Source organism: Melozone crissalis, unplaced genomic scaffold (genome assembly GCF_028551555.1).
Source record: "Melozone crissalis strain CALT ecotype California unplaced genomic scaffold, PUWL_Pcris_2 ptg000063l_1, whole genome shotgun sequence".
NCBI lineage: Eukaryota > Metazoa > Chordata > Aves > Passeriformes > Passerellidae > Melozone > Melozone crissalis.
Window position 1 is genome coordinate 1,561,340 of NW_026535841.1, and position 17,430 is coordinate 1,578,769.

General features: G+C 46.8%; 1 protein-coding gene across 3 annotated transcripts in view; it reads left to right on the forward strand.

The window, feature by feature from the left end:
- The window catches only part of AIFM3 (apoptosis inducing factor mitochondria associated 3), a 64,980-nt gene that overhangs the window by 16,212 nt on the left and 31,338 nt on the right, over nucleotides 1–17,430 (forward strand). For all 3 annotated transcript variants that reach the window (XM_054288507.1, XM_054288508.1, XM_054288506.1), the window contains exon 3: nucleotides 1,385–1,598. In XM_054288507.1, the coding sequence (XP_054144482.1) occupies nucleotides 1,385–1,598 (214 nt within the window). The remainder of the gene's footprint in view (nucleotides 1–1,384; nucleotides 1,599–17,430) is intronic.

The window sequence follows — 17,430 nt, forward strand, 5'->3', positions numbered from 1 at the left end:
TGCTTTTCTCCCTTCCAAAATGGACAACCTTCTCCCTGGCTTGTTCTACCATTGTTCTCTCAATATTCTTGCAATAAAAGTTGTGGGACAACAGATCAGGCTGGGAAGACCCAGCATCCCTGTCATTCACAAGCCTTGCTGAAGGGCTTGTTTTTACCCTTCCTCTGCCTTTCCTTACCTGTTTAGTTTGGGAACTTCAACATTTATCTTCTACAACAGATTTTCCCATTCATGACATTTATAAGATGGGGGAAGCTCAATGATTTCCCATTTATTTGAGTCACTTCACCAGTCCCTGGCACTTTCCCCTGGTTTGCTATACAACTCCCAGGCATTTATTATTATATTAATGGCTTTAGTTTGATGAAGTCCCTTGGAGATAAAGTGATGTTTTCCGCTTTGTGATGTGAGAGCTTATCAGTGGCTTCTGATGTTGCTGTGACCAGCTTGCCCAGCCCAGGGATGGAGTGGAACACGGGGGTGTAGCTGGGTGGGCCTGTGGCAGGGGATGGGTGAGCACTGCCTTCAGGGAGCTCATATTAACACAGAATGACAGAATGATTTGGGCTGGAGGAGGTTTCAAAGCTCATCCAGTTCCACCCCCTGCCATAAGCAGGGACACCTTCCACTGTCCCAGGCTGTTCCAAGCCCCGTCTAACCTGGCCTTGGACACTGCCAGGGATCCAGGGGCAGCTACAGCTGCTCTGCATGTCCTCACCTGGGTGGCCGAGGAGCATGCCTTTGCTCCCTACAGTCCCTGCGTCTTCTGGTTTCCAGGACAGGGATGATTTATTGTCAGACCTGTTCACCGGTGCACACATGAGAAAAATGGACCATCCTTGCTTCTCTCACCTACTGTTGAAGAGTGACTCCACACTCAAAACCTCATGTGGAAATAATTTTGGATATTTCTAATTCCTTATTAATTGGTCTCCATCTAATGAAGCAGCTTTATGCACCATGCAGTGTTGGCTTTCTCTTTCAGTTAACATTACCTACAAACAACTAAAGGGGTTTTTGAAGTCTGTCTGAGCCCCAGAGACCTTGACATGCTTCATATGGAGCTGCCTGAAACTGTTTTCCACTAAACAGGACAAGAACTGTAACTGAGAGGTTGTTTTGCTTTCAATAATAAGCATGTCTGCTTTCAAGAATATGTACTTTATGAATGCAAAGTGTCCAATGCAGAAAGAACGGAGGAACAATGGGCTCAGGTAATCAAGGCAAGGTTGATGTTAAATGTTTTATCTTCCAAGTCAAGCCAGCAAAAAATATCTGTTTTGATGTCTGTTTCCAAGTTCAGGGAAAGAAGGAGTGATAGAGCAGCGAACAGCAGCAAAACCTCTGGCTTCATTTTAACAAAGGTTTTGGATTATTCCTGCAGTTGAAGTGAAAATTGAAGTTGTGATACCTGAGAAGGAGAGAAGCAAGGAGGAGATGTCACCCAATGGGAAAGCCAGCCCTCTGATCTACAAAGTCAACGGGACTGCCCGGCACTACCACCTTGAGGAGCATCCAATTGCCAGCAACCCCTACCACAACCCCAAGGATGTGGTAGAAGCATCTGTGTGCCACGTAAAGGACCTGGAGAATGGACAGTAAGTGCCCAAAGTTTTTGCAGATAAAACTTGAGAAACCTTCTAACCTAATCTGAATGCCCTGTCTTGTTCTATAGGGTTGTTGGAGATGATAATTTAACTTAGTAAGCCTTTTTTAATCTTAAAAATTACATCATGGACAAGTGACAACTGTTTTTACCAGGAGGTCTTCTGTTCCCTGCATGATCTGCACTGGGACTTGTCTCAGAAAGAGGTGATGTTCTGTAGCAGAATTTCTCAGAAGGCTCTTCTCAACTTGTATTAACCAACCTAGACATTTTAAAATAAATTTATAGCCTCAGTGACTTTACAAAGCAGCAGGAGAAGCACATGGGTGGAGCTGATGGGGCAGGTCATGTGCTCCATCCTGTCTGCAGTGCCTGGCTCTTTCAGCTGAGCTCATCAATTTGCTCTTTCACTAAGGATGCAGATTTTCAGATCTTTTGCAAATAACAACACACTTCATCTGGGCACCCTGATTTAATATTCTGAAATCTAAAGAGTGCCTGTCCCAGTCACTGTGCTTTACAGGTGCCTCTTTTCTGGGGTGGAAGTGTAGGTTCCGTTGACATCTCAGAAGACTCCATCAGTGTGTAAAAGAAAATAGTTTGGAATAGCTTTTGTTGCAGTGAGGAAGCAGTGTAAGGTGTGTGGGACACAGCAGGAGTCTGGCAGCTGTTTGCTTTAAATTGAAGTATTGCCTGTGATAGTATCCAAGAACAATCCATGTGCTTTGTGCTAAACTTAAGAGGTTTCATGGGCCATAAATTCATTTTCTTAGCTAAGTTCATCCAGGAGTAAATTGGGTTTTTTTCTTCATTGCAGTGGGAATTTATGTATTATACCATTCTGCAGAAGGATGCACTGGACTCTGTTGGAGTCTTTTCTGGACTCTGTGGATTAAATCTTCACATGATGTGGAGCAGTTGAGGTTGCTTGGCTTGTATCCTGGTTCCAACCAGGACAAGGTTAATTTTTGCAGTAGCCAGGAGGTGCATGGGCAGGACTCAGAGGTTATTCTATACAATCTCATCTCGTTGCTGGGGCAGGGGAAGAGAGTCTCTTGTGGGAAGAAGTGATTCAGTGTGGTGCCCAGGATGCTGGGGTAATGCTGGTTCCAAGGCATTGGAAGGAATGGGAAGTGGGATGGTGAGCTCTGAGCTCTGGGTGAGCAATTTGGCATGTGACTAGCTCTCTCTTTTGTACACTTGTGTTATTAATATTCTGGCTGTTTCTGTTGGTTTTCTTCTCTCATTGCTGATCCCAGTAAATTGTTATCTCAGCCTTGTCATCTTTGCCTTTTGTGACTCCCATTCTCCTCCAGCCACCCACAGGTAGGGCAGGGGGGAGGGAGGGTGAGCAGCAGCATGGTTTTGGTGGGAGCACTAAATTGGGGAATTCCATTCCTACACCACGGCAGCCTTATTTAATACCCAGCATGGGATGGGAAGGCTTGAGGTATCAACAGATCTGCCCAGAGAGGGTTGGAAACAAAATTTGATCTAAGCATTTGTTGTATTAGGTGCAGAGCAACTAGCTGCAACATTGCTTGGTCTGTTCACGTGGGCATGGTACCTCACCCTGTCTGTATTTTCATATATACTCTCTGTGCCCAGCACAGTGCTCCTTTTGAGAGCAGGGCGAGGGATCAGGATCATTCTGTGGGATATTGGTTTATGACATGATAACACGAAGGACAATGAGGGCTGTTTGGGATGTGTATTCAGAGTTGACCTCCTGCCTTGTCCTTGGGTGCTGCCTCTGAGACTCCATTAATTATCATACCCAGACTCTGGAGACTACAGGAGACAAAGATTTTTCCCAGGTTTCACCACCTTTTCTTCCTTCAAGCCTGTGACAACAGCTTTTGAGGGTTTTGAATTTCCCTTGTATGTTAAGGAAAGCCCGTTCTTGTTGCTAAGTCTTCCAGGTCTCCTCAGGCAGTCCACACCATGTTTAGAGTTACAAAAGAGAATTTTAGGAAGGTCATTTAGAGATCTGCCCCAGGGGTGGATAGTCAAGAGTGGCATGTAATGTGGCAGAAACAGGACTGTTTTGCTCCAGTGGTTTGGAAGTTCAGCCCTGAACAAGATCCCAATAAAGTGGGAGAATATTTGAAAGAAAAATGCTGTGGCAATTCCAGAGAGGTGTGAAGTTATGCAAAGTGTTGGGCCTTGGGTACTGTTTATCAGACAGTGCTCCATGCTAGACAGCACTCTCAGGGAGAAAAGGAGCAAGGAAGAGCAAGAGGCACCATGGCTACTCCAACTGCAGCTGAAGCACAGGGACAGCCCACCCTGGAGCACTCGGCCTTACATGGAAGAAGACATTCAAGGCAGAATCTGTCTGCTTAGTGAGTGATGAAGAGGAAGCAGGGCCCTCACAACAGGGGAGGAGGCAGGGCTGGAGACAATCACCCAATCCCTGTCCCCGTGTGAGTTGTGGGATATCAAAAAGACAGGATATCAGGAGTCAGGAGAGCCCCTGGCGACATGACTGCTCCGGTGCTGGGATATTGCGGCCCGTGGTATGGAACTAGGTGGTAATGAAACCAAGGAACTGGGATCCCTGTCCCGGGATGTAGGCACTGACAAGGTGTTGGGGGTTAGGATGTTGGGATGTTTTTTGAGTTTTTTTTTCCCCCCCACAGAATTTAGTCCCATAAATTGACAAGGAAACAAGAATGACCGGGTAAAAGAAGTGACCAAGCTCAGGAAGGAGGGCATCTGGCTCCACACCTCTTATCTGAGGTGTCTCGCACAGGGGCAGAGATACCGAGAAAATGGGGCTGGTAAAAGACGGAGCTTTAAAAGCTCTAAGAGACGGGGCAGCTGCTAGTTCTCTCTCTCTGTCTGTCTCTCTGCTTGGAGAGGTTGGAGCTGCTGCTTGTGGGAAGGAATTCACTGCCACTGCTGGAGCCCAACCCAGTCCTGCTTCTTCTGCTGTGGGGTTAGCCTTTTGCTTGGGATAGCAGGCACTGAACCGGGACTTTATTAACATCTACCTCACTAAAAAAGGGCTTTCACCATCTGCTCAAGAGCCGGGCTGCCTCGGCCCCACTCTCACCATTCTTTTGCCACTGCTCCGAGTTTTCAGTGCACTGTAGGCCTGCACCCGCACCCTGCTGGGACGCCCCACCGTTCCACCCACAGCTGCGGGGTTCAGTACACGCCGTCTGCTCCCTACGGATGTTTTTGCCCCCTCCTGACGTTCAGTACACGCCGTCTGCTCCCTGTGGATGTTTTTGCTCCCTCCTGACGTTCAGCTCGCCCGTCCCACAGTCCCGCCGGGCCCCGGCAGCGGCCGCCCCTTCGCCCGTCCCCTCCCGGCCCGGCCCGGCCACAGCGCCCCCTGCAGGCGGGGGGGAATCATCGCCCCCGCCCTGCCCGGAGCCAGCAGCGCCCCTGGCGGCTGCGCCCGGAACGGCACCAGAGGGGAAATGGCGGGACTGCGTCTCTGCCTCTGGGTGTTGGGAATGCCGCAGTTGGTGTCTGTTTGCCTCGGAATGCATACTAGGGAAGAGCTGCTATTCCTTTTCCCAAATCTTTGCCCAAAAGCCCCTTAATAATTTGGAGGGAAGAGGGTCATATATTCTATTTCGATGGAGGCTCCTGCCTTCCTTAGCAGACCTGTCTTTCAAACCAAGACACAAGGGAATTGGGAAGAAGACAGAAACTATCACCTCTGGAGGTGGCTCCTGTCAAGTGTGAGGGAAAGGTATTCTCTCAAAGGTGTCAGATTCCAATGAATGTAGCCTAAAAAACACCAACTTTGTTCCCACCAGCCGACAAGAAGACACAGGCTTTCCCGGGAGCTATGGGTTTTTGGAGGATGCATGTTCCAGAGTACAGTCAGATTGTCAGCCCTCTCTATCATGTGATACAGGAGAATAATTATTTAAAGGGGGGGGGGTCTTGAAGAACAAGGAGCCTTGAAACAAATTAAACAGGAGATTGTTGATTCAGTAGTCCTTAAGCCAGTCAGGACACAACACACAACAGGGTGACAAAAATGTGTTCTGCACCACAGTCAGGAAGAATGGTCCTTCTGGAGCCCCTGGCAGAAGGTACTTGGGGAGACTTGAGGACAATCCCTGTGGTTCTGGAGCCAGATATGCAGAGGATCTGAGGCCTGTTACGCCCCAAATGAAAAATAGATACTCACAGTTTGTTAAGAGGTTTGATCTGCTTCAGAAGTGATTAGCACAGAAGCACATCCTCTTTTGGCACCCCAATTACCAGTGCTGGGCTGGGTGTTCAAAGAGGAAGTCTCTGCCATACATCATGCCATTGATGTGACCTGGAGTAAGTAGATTGGTCTGATCAACAGTGGTCTCGGATGGGAAACCCCAGTAGTCCTGGGATCTTGGAAATAATCACAAACTGGCCCTAAGGTGAAAATTTCAGACTGTCATCAGAAGAGGAGGAGGAGAAGGTGGCATGTGCTGAGGAGGGCCCACCCGTATAACCAGCTACCTGAAAATGAAAAGCAGTGTGCTCTCTTCACTGGCAGTTCCTGCCTTATTGCAGGGATGCATGGAACATGGGAAGGTGCTGTATGGGGTCCTACACGGCGAGTGGCAGAAGGGACAGGGTGCATCAAGTTGTAAGGTTTTCAGCTTGCTTTAGATATTGCTCAGTGAGAGAAATGGCCAACCTCTACAATGACTTGGGCATAGTAGCAAATGCTCTGTGGGGCTGGCTGGAACGATGGAAAAAGACAAACTAGCAGCACAGAGAGCAACCCTTCTGGGCTGCTGATTTGTGGTGAGACATCGGTGCCTGGGCAGAGGAGTTGGCTGTCAAAGTCCGTCATGTGCATGCACATGTCCGTGAGAGTCCAGCACTGAGGAGTGTCCCAACAATGGACAGGTGAATTGAGCTGCCAAGATTAAAGTGTCTCAGGTAGGTCTGGGCTAGCATCATAAGGGTGAATTATTTCTGGCTCAGTAGGCCCATAATACCTCAGGCCATCAAGGAAGAGAGCAACATGGCCTCATGATTAAGGGGTGGACTTTAATAAGGACACTATATCCTGGGTAATCCATGATTGTGAAAAGTGCGCTGTGGTCAGGAAGGCCAAGTGGATAAAGCTCCTGTGGTTGGGGAGGTGGTGGTTGCTGTAAGTATGGGGAGGCCTGGCAGATTGATTGTATCACCCTGCTGCAAGATCTCTGCCAAGGCAAGCATTATGTGCTGACAATGGCAGGAGGCATGACTGGGTGGCTGGAGACATACCCCGTGCTTTACACCACTGCCTGGAACACCATTTGGACCCTTGAGAAACAAATCCTGTGGCAACACAGCAGCACTGAAAGAACTGAGTCAGACAAGGGGACTAATTTCAAAAATATCCCTATAAACACCTGGGCTCTTTAACACCTGTTAAAGGTTCAGAGGAACTGGGCTTATCAACACTGACCAAGGTGTTATACCTTACAAACACAAGGTATTGAGCAGGTTTACCATATTCCCTGTCATGCACCAGCCCCTGGGAAAGTGGAATGGTGCAATGCACTGTTAAAAACTACATTGAAATCAGTGGGTATGGAACCTTCAAACACTGGGGTCTGTGTTTAGTGAAGGCCACATTGCAGTTAATGCCAGAGGGTCCACCAATCAAGCTGGCCCTGCGCAGTGAAAACCTCTATGTACTATAGAAGGGCATAAAGTCCCCATGGTGCACGTGAAGGAAGAATGTGTTAAGGAAGTAAGTTTGGATCCATTCTACCTCAAGCAAAGACAAACCCATCTATGGGATTGTTTTGCTCAAGGATGTGGGTGCTTTAGGTGGGTGATGCAGAGGGACAGAGAAGTACAATGTATCCCTCAAGGAGATTTGACATGCAGAGGTGTGGGTGACCTGCTGCCACCTGTGCAGGTGAGCAGTGGCAGCAGGGCTGGAGGGGAGCAGGGCAGAGCACAGGCAGCACCTGGAATTGCCTTGATGGTGGAGTGAAGAAAAAGGGGGAAACACTCTTGGGAAATACTGGTTGCACCGGTAGGGTTCTGTTCCAGGGTCAAGATGCAGCCTTACGTGGTCTATGGAAGGTGTCCCTGTCCATGGCAGGGGCTAGAATGAGAGGGTCTTTAAGGTTCTTTCCCACACAAACCACCCTATGATTCTGTGAGTATCTAGGTTGACTGGGGAGCAGGGAGTATGATAGATGAATGGATTAGTAGGAGAGCTCTTCTGGCTGCAGGGAGGTGAGGAAGAGCTGGCTGCAGCCTGTGAGAGCGTACTTGGCTGCAGGTGGCCATAGCAGGGAGCTTTAGCTCCTCAGCTAAAGCCAGGGCTAGGAGCTGTTGCTGCTCTAGGAGCCAGTCCCACACGCTCATCAGCTGCTGCAGCATGCTATGAGCGTGACAGCAGACGTGCCAACACCAGATATTTTGGGTTGAGAATAAGGTGTTCTCTAGCAGGCTGGGCCCAGGTCAAGATAGGAGTGCTGTGAGAGGGTCCCACAGCTCATGTAAGCAGTAAGCCAAACTGAAGGAGTCCCCTTGTGCTGGAGTGTGCTGGGTAATGTGCATGGGCATGGCATCAGCGCAGGGTGCTGGCATGAGGCTGCAGGCACCTCTGCCTTGCATTAGTGGGGACTGCAAGCACAGAGAATGCTTTCTGCCCAGCCTTTATGTCTTTCTGCTACCAGGACAGTCTCAGCAGAACTGAGATGCAGAAAGATACTGGAGGATAAACTGGTGTTACTGTACCCATCCAGCCTCCCAGGAGGCTAACTGGAGGGGCAGAAAACAGCCCCTCAATGCTCTCACAGCTCTCAAGCAAAGGTCCTTTCCAGGCCAGAGCTGAGATTTAGCTGTGCTTCCAGAGTGGGGAGTGGGGTGGGACAACAGGACAAATTCCCAACTGAGTAAACAGCTCAGCAGGGTGCAGGGCTGTATAAATCATTCTCTGGATTACTCAGGATGGGAGCCTTGCAGGTGCCTGTGTGCTGGCTTGAAGACACCAGGTCTTGTTTTTGACTCTCTCAGTTCACACAGCTCCTTGGGTAAGCTGTAAATTCTTTAGCTTATCGTATCTTCCCTGGGAGTTATGGTTGCCATTGAACAGGTTTTATCAGCTGAGGAATGCAGCAGGACTCGTACTGCTCCCTTCCCCTCCTGCAGAGGGAAGAGCTCCTGCTCGGGGAGGGAGCAGAGCTGCATCTCCGAGGAGCCAGGTGGCCAAATTGATGGGGCAAAGGGCAGGAGTGGTGAACTCTGCTGGTTTTCACCCAAGGTGACAAGGAAATTAGGGAATTGAGCATTTGTCATTGGACAGTTGATGCAGGTGAAGCACTTGCCCAAAGTCTGGCTTGTCTGGGTTTAAGGCTGGAACCACAGTGTTGGTGAGCTGAGCCCTGTTCTGATCTCCATGGCTTCAAAGCAGAATGGGGCAATTGTCTGTGTAGCCTGAGGGCAAATAATGGGATTGAGCTGGGATGTTATCTGAGAAGGAATGAGCACACAAAGTCTGTCCTATTCTTCTGAGGCCCTGGAACCTGGTGTGCAGGAATAGCATTCTGGAATCACACATGGCCAGTGGCTTCCTTGAGCAAGTGGGGTTTGCTATGGCCACGGTGATGTGTTTGGCACCCCAAAGGCAACGTGCTGGGATAGTTGCAGAGATGGTCCTCTTCATGCAGTGGTAGCAACCAGGATTTCCAGATAAACGTCAAGCTGTGTAGGGATAGGCTTTCTGGCTGGAAGAGGGGAAGCAGGGAGCAGCAGCTCTGTGCTCCCTGTCCAGCTCTGTACAAAACAAGGGCTGTCTCCTCAGCTCTTCCTTTCCTCCATGGCTAGCTGGAAGACCCTGCTCTGGGAAGCAGCTGCTGATAGTTGCATTGGAAAGAGGTTCAGTGCCTCAGACAGACCGTGGATTGCACAGAGTGTGTTGGGACTATTGGTTGGAAAGGGAGCATCTGGGAGGTGAGCAGAGACAGGATGTGCTGAGAGGAAGGTCTGGCAGAGCTGGTGGAGGCACACTGAGAGGGCAGAGAGTAAAGATCTGCTCAGTGCAGAGCAACATCAGCGTCACTGAGCAATGCTTGGGCACTGTTCGGCAAAGCTGTGGAAATGTCTCTGGCCAAGGTCTGGGCAGGTGGAGCAGTGGAGGCCTCAGTGCTGGAGCCTTCTGCACCCCAGTCTCCAGCCTCCAGCAGAGAGCATCAATGAGCAGCTTCCTGGGAATGATGGATGGCTGAAAGATTCATGCTCCTGTAGGTAGTGCCACTGACCAGTGACACATGGCCACCAACACAGTCTGCAGGGCATGGCAACTCTGGCAAATATAAGCACGAGTTGAAGGTGCAGTGCAGAGCCTGTGCCCAGCCAGTCTGCAGCAGCAGAGGCAGAGTTTCTGGGCACCATGGAGGAGGCACAATGTCTCTACATCCCTGGGAGATGCTGTGGACAAATTCGCCTGCATGTGGATGCTGTAGAGGTGTGTATTGCTCAGTTTATCCCTGTTGGGACAGAAGGCTATGGAGCCTCTCTTGGACAACCCCAGAGGTGGTAGAAAGGATTTTCTAAAATGCTGCTTTTCAGTGCTAGTGGCATCATCAATCACTCATTCAGCAGAGGGGTGTGCTCAGTAGCTCTTTCTGGCTTGCAAACAAGGTGCATGATCAACAAAGAGATGCTTTTGGCCAGGATGGGGCTGAATCTCAGCCTGGCTTAGTTGGTCAAGGAGAGATATGTGGCCCAGTGAGGTGAAAAACTGCCAAGCTCCGTGTTGTAAACAATTCCTGCTGTGCTAATCATGCTTTAATCCAGGGTACTGCACCATGGAATCATTGAATCAGAATGGCTGGGGTTGGAAGGGGCTGTTAAAGGCCACCTGGTCCAACCCTCTGCCGTGGGCAGGGGCACCTTCCACTAGACAGGATTGCTCAAACCCCATCCATAGAATCACAGGATATCCTGAGTTGACAGACTATCAGAAGGATCATCCAGTCCAACTCACAGCCGTGCACAGGATACCCCAACAGCCCCACCCTGTCCATCCCTGGCAGTGCTGCCCAAAGGCTCCTGGAGCTCTGGCAGCCTCGGGGCCGTGCCCATTCCCTGGGCAGCCTGGGCAGTGCCAGCACCCTCTGGGGGAAGAACCTTGCCCTGATATCCAGCCTGACCCTCTCCTAGCACAGGTTCATGATGTTCCCTCATAACTGCTCTCTACTTCCATTTACCATCAAAGTGTTTGGCTGAGGCATTGGTGAACCAGACATCTTTAACTTCAGAGTATGATGTAACTGCAGGATCAGCAAGTATAGCACTAAACTTTAGTAGGTGTTGCAAAGCCAGCATATCTAGGATCATGACTGTCTGTAATTTTGCAGGTTTTGTTGGCCCTTCAGTTATATCCATTAGACCTGTGACTCCTGAGACATGTACACAGCATTCGTGCACTCTTGGTCTTTGTGCAATCCCACCTCATGGAGCATAGCCCTTCTTAATACTGGCTAACAGATTAAAGGGTTTTTAGGTTTGCACAGATTGGTGCTGTTGAATTTTTTATACTTGTTTAAGAGCTCAGAGATAGTAATCCCTTTTCCCAGTCAGAGTATATCTCTTCTCAGGATCTTTTAATGCTGCAGAACTGAGCCCTAATGGTTGTTTAGCTCTGTGTGGGTCTTGGTGGAACATGTTACAGTAAGTCCCATGTTCAGCAAAACCCCATTCAGCTCTTGTAGGATCATTGGAATGAACTGCTCCAAGTGATGACTATATTTTTAACTCTTCTATTAGCATTCGTAAAGCCTTCTCTGACTATCAAGCCACCCCTAAGTCTGGCTTTTGCTCATTAATGCATACAATGGTCTTCTCTATAGAAAATCCAGGAATATGATTTCTCCAGTATCCTGAAATGGAACCATGAATGAAATAAACAGGGCAGGAGATTTTTCTCCTTTTAATGCCATTATTAAAAGTGATCAGGCGGAGGAGGAGGAGGAGAAGGGGAGGAGGAGGATATGCGCAGCTTTGTCCACTGGGGACAGAGCTGGGGGTCCCATACTTGTGGGAGCCTTTTGGGCGTGGTGACCCAGATGTTGATCTCTGCAGCCTCCCCTCTCTCTCTGGGTCCCGGTCCAGTCCGAGAGGATTTTCTCGCTCAGGGTGAGGGACAGCGAAGGCCCCCAGCATCTCTGCAGGCCCAGCACTCTGCTCCTCACGTCCAGACATCACTCCAATTTCTTAACTCTATATTGGCTTGTTGTTTTGGGGGTCTTTTCAGTAGGTTTGGAGTAGTAGCTTCTCATGGCATGCTGGTCCTGAGGTTATTTTGCATGCCCCCCTCCCATGTCTCGTCTCTTCTCTTCACTGTCTTGGGAGAAGAGCCATTAACTTAGCCCTAGGCAGGGCCTTTACTGGTACAAAAAAGAACCATTAACGACAACGACTTGTAATTACCATAACAAACAGGTGGCAGGAACACTGGTCTGACTGGTTTTTGTAACCTTTTTTTTCTACAGAAAAATTGGCAGAATTTTGTTTATAACAGTTCCCCCTCTTTTTCTTTGATCGAGCTTAAATTTAAGCTCGCATCAACTTAAAATTTCTGACTCATGAACTTCATATTTCTTTAATTTTTTGTACTGACTATACATTTCTTGGGCACTCTGGTAATCATGCTTACTTAACTTTGTTACCTTTCTTGGTTTCTACAGGTTAGAATTTTTTGATTGCAGACCAATCTTTAGGTTAGTCTGCACGACCAATACTACTATTTTAATAAAACAGGGAAATAAGCATAGTAAAAAGAGCAATCCTCCAAGTATACACACAGTGAGAACTACTTTTTCTCATACATCCTTTTTGAAAATCCATAGGTTATCTCACCAACTCGAATCAAGTGTAGGAGTTTGTTCTTGATTATTTACACATGCTATTTTTTTTATTTAATTTGAAATGTTTTTAATAATTACATTCTTTATCTCTAATACTGCCTGGAGCCTGATGATTGTATTTAACATAGATGTTGGGGTCTGAACTTGGTCTTTACAACTTTGGATTTTCTCAATTTCTATTGTACTTTGCCTGTTCCGTTTAGTTTCTCCCAAATCATTGTATATAGGAGCTTCTAAACTTGATCCAGTTTCTTTGGGTAATAAGAAGAAAGTTGGTTTTATCATTCTAGTGGTGCAGCTGCCAGACCAGTCTCCTGACAGTTTAGTGTATGCTGTAGTACTAGAGATCAAAACCAGGTGTTTAGAGCTCCCCTGAAATGTGTTATCAGTTTCTGTTGGGCATTCCCTATATTTACACAGTTCCTTCTTTTCCAAAAGGGGTTTATCCTTTTTCAGAACACTCATAACATTCATAAACTTCATGGTGAGTACACTTGTCTCTTTCTTTTTTCTCAACAGACCCTAATTTATTTGGATCTCTTGGGATCCACTGGGTAGCTGAATACCTTACTGCTAAATATTGTTACAAGCCATCTTTCTTACTGTTTTTACCATTTCTTTTCTTTTGACTAGATCTACTGAGCTTGCTTCAGCAGCATCACATTCAAAGCACAACCAGGCTTCCCCTATAGGGCACTCTCCTAGGAGTGGCTGCCTAAAAGTGGCAGTATTGTATGCTCTCCAATACGCTGTCTTATTTTTCTGATAAAGGACCAATTGGGAGGGGTTAACACGATCAGGGTCAGAACTGATGTGGACTCTCGACAAGGAGCTCACTTCCTCCTCATAGAGGGGTTGGTAGCATTCACTGCACCGCTCAGCTGGGCTTCCCAGAGCACCACCAGCAATCAGAGCCATCAGTACTACCCTTCCCAAGAGTCCGGTATGGGTCATCTTGCACAGCCTGCCCACCCGGCCTTGCCTCTTGGGGAATTTTACTGAGGAAAAGCTTCCAAGCTCTTTAGAGTCCCTTCTACCCGCTTCTCTGGTTAAACCCCTCTTGGCCTGTTCCCTACCAATTTTGGTTTCCCCTCCCAGGGGAGTGCTCTGTAGAGGATTAACCTGGAGTCTTTAGAACCAATTTGGGGGAACTTAACTAGAATTACTTATTTACAGTTTAAAACTTTTTACAAACTTAATTTACACACAGAACTGTCTTGAGACATTTTAAGCTATGTTAGGGCTCTGATACTAATTATTTTCCCATACAGTTCAGTCTTTTTCACTCTTCCTTCTGAGAGTCAACTTTAAATCTTTTGGTTTTTATCACAGTATACTCGGGTGAATTAACTTGTGATGTGGTTGAGTCCTGTTCAGTGCCTGGAGGTGATAGTGGTGTGGAATCTGGTCCAATGCCAGAAGGAGAAGCTGATGTTGGATCTGGTCCCGTACCTGGGGGTGAGACTGGCCCTTTTATTCTTGTAATGTGAGTCCAACCTTTTTCTCTGGTCTGCACAGCCGAATTAGTTATGAGGAGTACCTGAAAGGGGCCTTCAAATTTAGGCATTAATGGTCCCGTATTCCATGATTTTATCAAAACCCAATCTCCTGGGTTAATGTTATGAACTTGTATGTCAAGAGGGGAAGTTTGGGGGAGGTATCCTCTTTTTCTAAGTCCTTCCAGAGTTCTTCCAATTATCTCTAAATACTTTCTGGTAGCCTCTTCTCCTTCCAGATAGTCTCCTGTGCTATAAGGTGTTAAGAATGGCAGCCCAAACATCATTTCATAAGGTGAAATTCTTATGTCAGACCGAGGTCTTGTTCTGATGCACAATAGCACTAGGGGCAAACACTTTAGCCAATTCATTTTTGTTTCTTCAATCAATTTAGTCAATACATTTTTGAGAGTTTTGTTCATCCTCTCCACCCTCCCAGAACTCTGGGGATGCCAAGGAGTATGTAATCTCCATTTTATTCCTAAAGCTCCAATTATATTTTGCAATGTTTGGGACACAAAATGTGGACCTCAGTCTGAGTCTATGGTGTTCACCATTCCATATCTGGGGATAATGTTCTCTGGGATTGCTTTTGCTACGACTTGAGCTGTTTCCCTTCTGGTCGGGAAGGCTTCTACCCAATGGGTGAGATGATCAACTATAACCAGTAAATATTTGTGTATCCTTGCACTGGGGCCATCTCAGTGAAATCTATCTGTATGCTTTGGAAGGGTCTCAAAGCTAATTCTCTCCCTCCAGGTGCTACTTTTCTCATGACTTTCTGGTTCACTTTTTGACAAATGACACACCCTCTTGTAACAGCTTTAGCCAGGCTATATACACCGATGCATAGGTTATTTTTTAAGAAATGATCACATAGTCCTTGGACTCCCCAGTGAGTTAATTTGTGTAGTTCTGTTAGCACTGTCCGAGCCAGTGCTTTATTTAAAAACACCCGTCCGTCTGAGGTTAACTACTCTCCTCGTTGCCTTTGGAGTAACTTTAAATCTTTTATAGCCTCTAATTCTTTTTCACTAAATACAGGTTCTTCTCTTCTTTCTCCTTCTTCAGGTGTTGTTCCTGCTTTAAAAATGTTTACTGAATCCTCTGGTTCTAAAGCTGCTTCTTTTACTATCTGATCGGCTAGGCAGTTTTTTTAAACTTCAAGACTGTCTCCTCTTTGGTGCCTCTTTATATGGACCACTGCTATTTCTGTAGGTTTCTGTAGAGCTTCTAATACTGCTCTGACTAGGTTCTCATGGGCTAAGCTTTTTCCCTTCGAACTTAAATACCCACGTTCCTCCCATATTTTCCCAAATGTGTGAACTGTCCCATATGCATATTGGGAGTGTGTATAAATGGTTCCCCGGTCCCCCTCCAGTAAGTCCAGTCCCCTTTTCAGGGCATATATTTCACAATTTTGGGCTGACCAATTTGGGGGTAGTTTCCCTTTTTCATCAATTTGTAATGTTTCTCCATCTATAATGGCATAACCTGAAGCCCTTTTCCCATCTACTACCCTCAAAGAGCCATCTATGAATAAGCTTCTTCCAGTTGCTAGAGGCTGATCTTCTAAATCTTCTCTTAGTTTTGTTTGGAGGTTAACTAATTCAAGGCAATCATGTTTTAAATTCTCTATAGGCTCTCCCATTAGGAATTGTGCTGGATTGAGGGCATTGGATGTGATAAATTCTAAGCCTTCTGTGTTCATTAGTATTATCTCATATTTTAATATCCTGGCATCGGTTAGCCACTGCTGAGCCCTCTGTCTCAGTACTGCCTTAAGGTCATGAGGAGTATGCACTTTAATTTTTCCTTGTAAGGTCAATTTTTGGGTCTCCTCTGTCAAGATTGCGGTTGCTGCTACTGCCTGTATACAAACTGGCTGACCTCTAGCCACTGGATCTAACAATTTGGAGATGTAAGCCATGGGTTTTCTGCAACCTCCCCACTCTTGAGTTAGTACACCATAGGCTATACCCCCTTCCACACTCACGAACAGGTCAAAGCCCTTCCTGAGGTCTGGTAAACTTAGGACCAGGGCAGAAGACAATTTATCTTTTAGGTTCTCTAATTGTTGGTCATCTTCAGCTGTCCAAATTAGGGGATCTGGAGCTACTAATTTATTGTATAAAACTTTTACACTCTGCATGTATCGATCTAATCATAACTTGCAATATCCGAACAGGCCCAGGAGTTTTCTCACATCTCTTTCTGGTTTTGGGGCTGGGAGAGCTAAAATACCTGAAATTCTGTCAGGGCTTAATTTCTTATACCCCCCTCCTATTATGTGCCCCAAGTATGCTACTTCTGATTGCACAAATTGTAGTTTTTCTTGGGAAACCTTTAGTCCTTTCTCCCCCAGAAAATTCAAAAGCTTAATGCTAGTTTTTCTGACCTGATCTTTTCCCTTCCCTGACACCATCAGGTCATCAACATACTGCAGGATCTGCACTTCTTCTTCAGGGACAAATTGTTCCAACAAACTCTCCAAAGCTTGTCCAAAGAGGCTGGGGGATTCCGTGAACCCTTGTGGCAATCGGGTCCACCTTAGCTGTTGTCTCCTTTTCGTACTCGGGTCCTCCCATTCAAAGGCAAACCAATCCCTACTTTCTGTTGCCAGAGGACACGCCCAGAAAGCATCCTTCAAATCTATGACAGTGAACCAAGCATGTTCTCTTGGAATTCTGCTTCAGAGACTATATGGGTTGGGCACAACTGGATGTCTGGCAATGGTTCTTTTGTTGACTTCCCTCAAATCTTGTACCAGCCTATATTTCCCTTCAGCTTTCTTAACGGCCAGTATAGGGGTATTATGTGGTGACATGCAGGGTTCTAAAATTCCCTCTTGCAACAGTTGTTCAATGACTATAGCAAGCCCCTTCTTTCCTTCTAGAGAAATCGGATACTCTTTAACCCTTATGGGTGAGGTATCATCCTGCATTTTTACTGTTATCGGTGGAATGTCCAACAAACCTCACTTTCCCCCTTCAGCCCATACCTCAGGGTTCATCTCTACGACATCCCCTTGGGATAACTTCATCACTTGTACTACCATCCTCCCTTCTCTTGGGACAATCCCAACCCCCAAATGAACTTGCAGATCTCTTCCTAACAAACTTTTTTCTAGCTTAGGCAGATAAATAAAATTAGCTTCACACTGTCTTGAGTTTCCAATTATTTTTACATCTTCAATCACTGATGCTCTAAATGGTTTCCCTTCAGCACCTAACACTTCACAGAATTTTCTCCCAATTTCCATACCTTTTGGTACTTTGTTGAGACGGGACTTATCTGCTCCTGTATCAACCAAAAGTTCAAATTCTTCATTTAGGGGTCCCACCTCAAAGTTTACCAAGGGCTCTTCTAGATGTTGCATCGGGTCCCCTAAAGTATAGAGCCCTTGACACCCCTAATTGTCACCCCTAAGGATCCTCCCTAAATTATCCTGTTCCCGCTATTGCCGCATCGAGACTGAGCTTTCTACAAA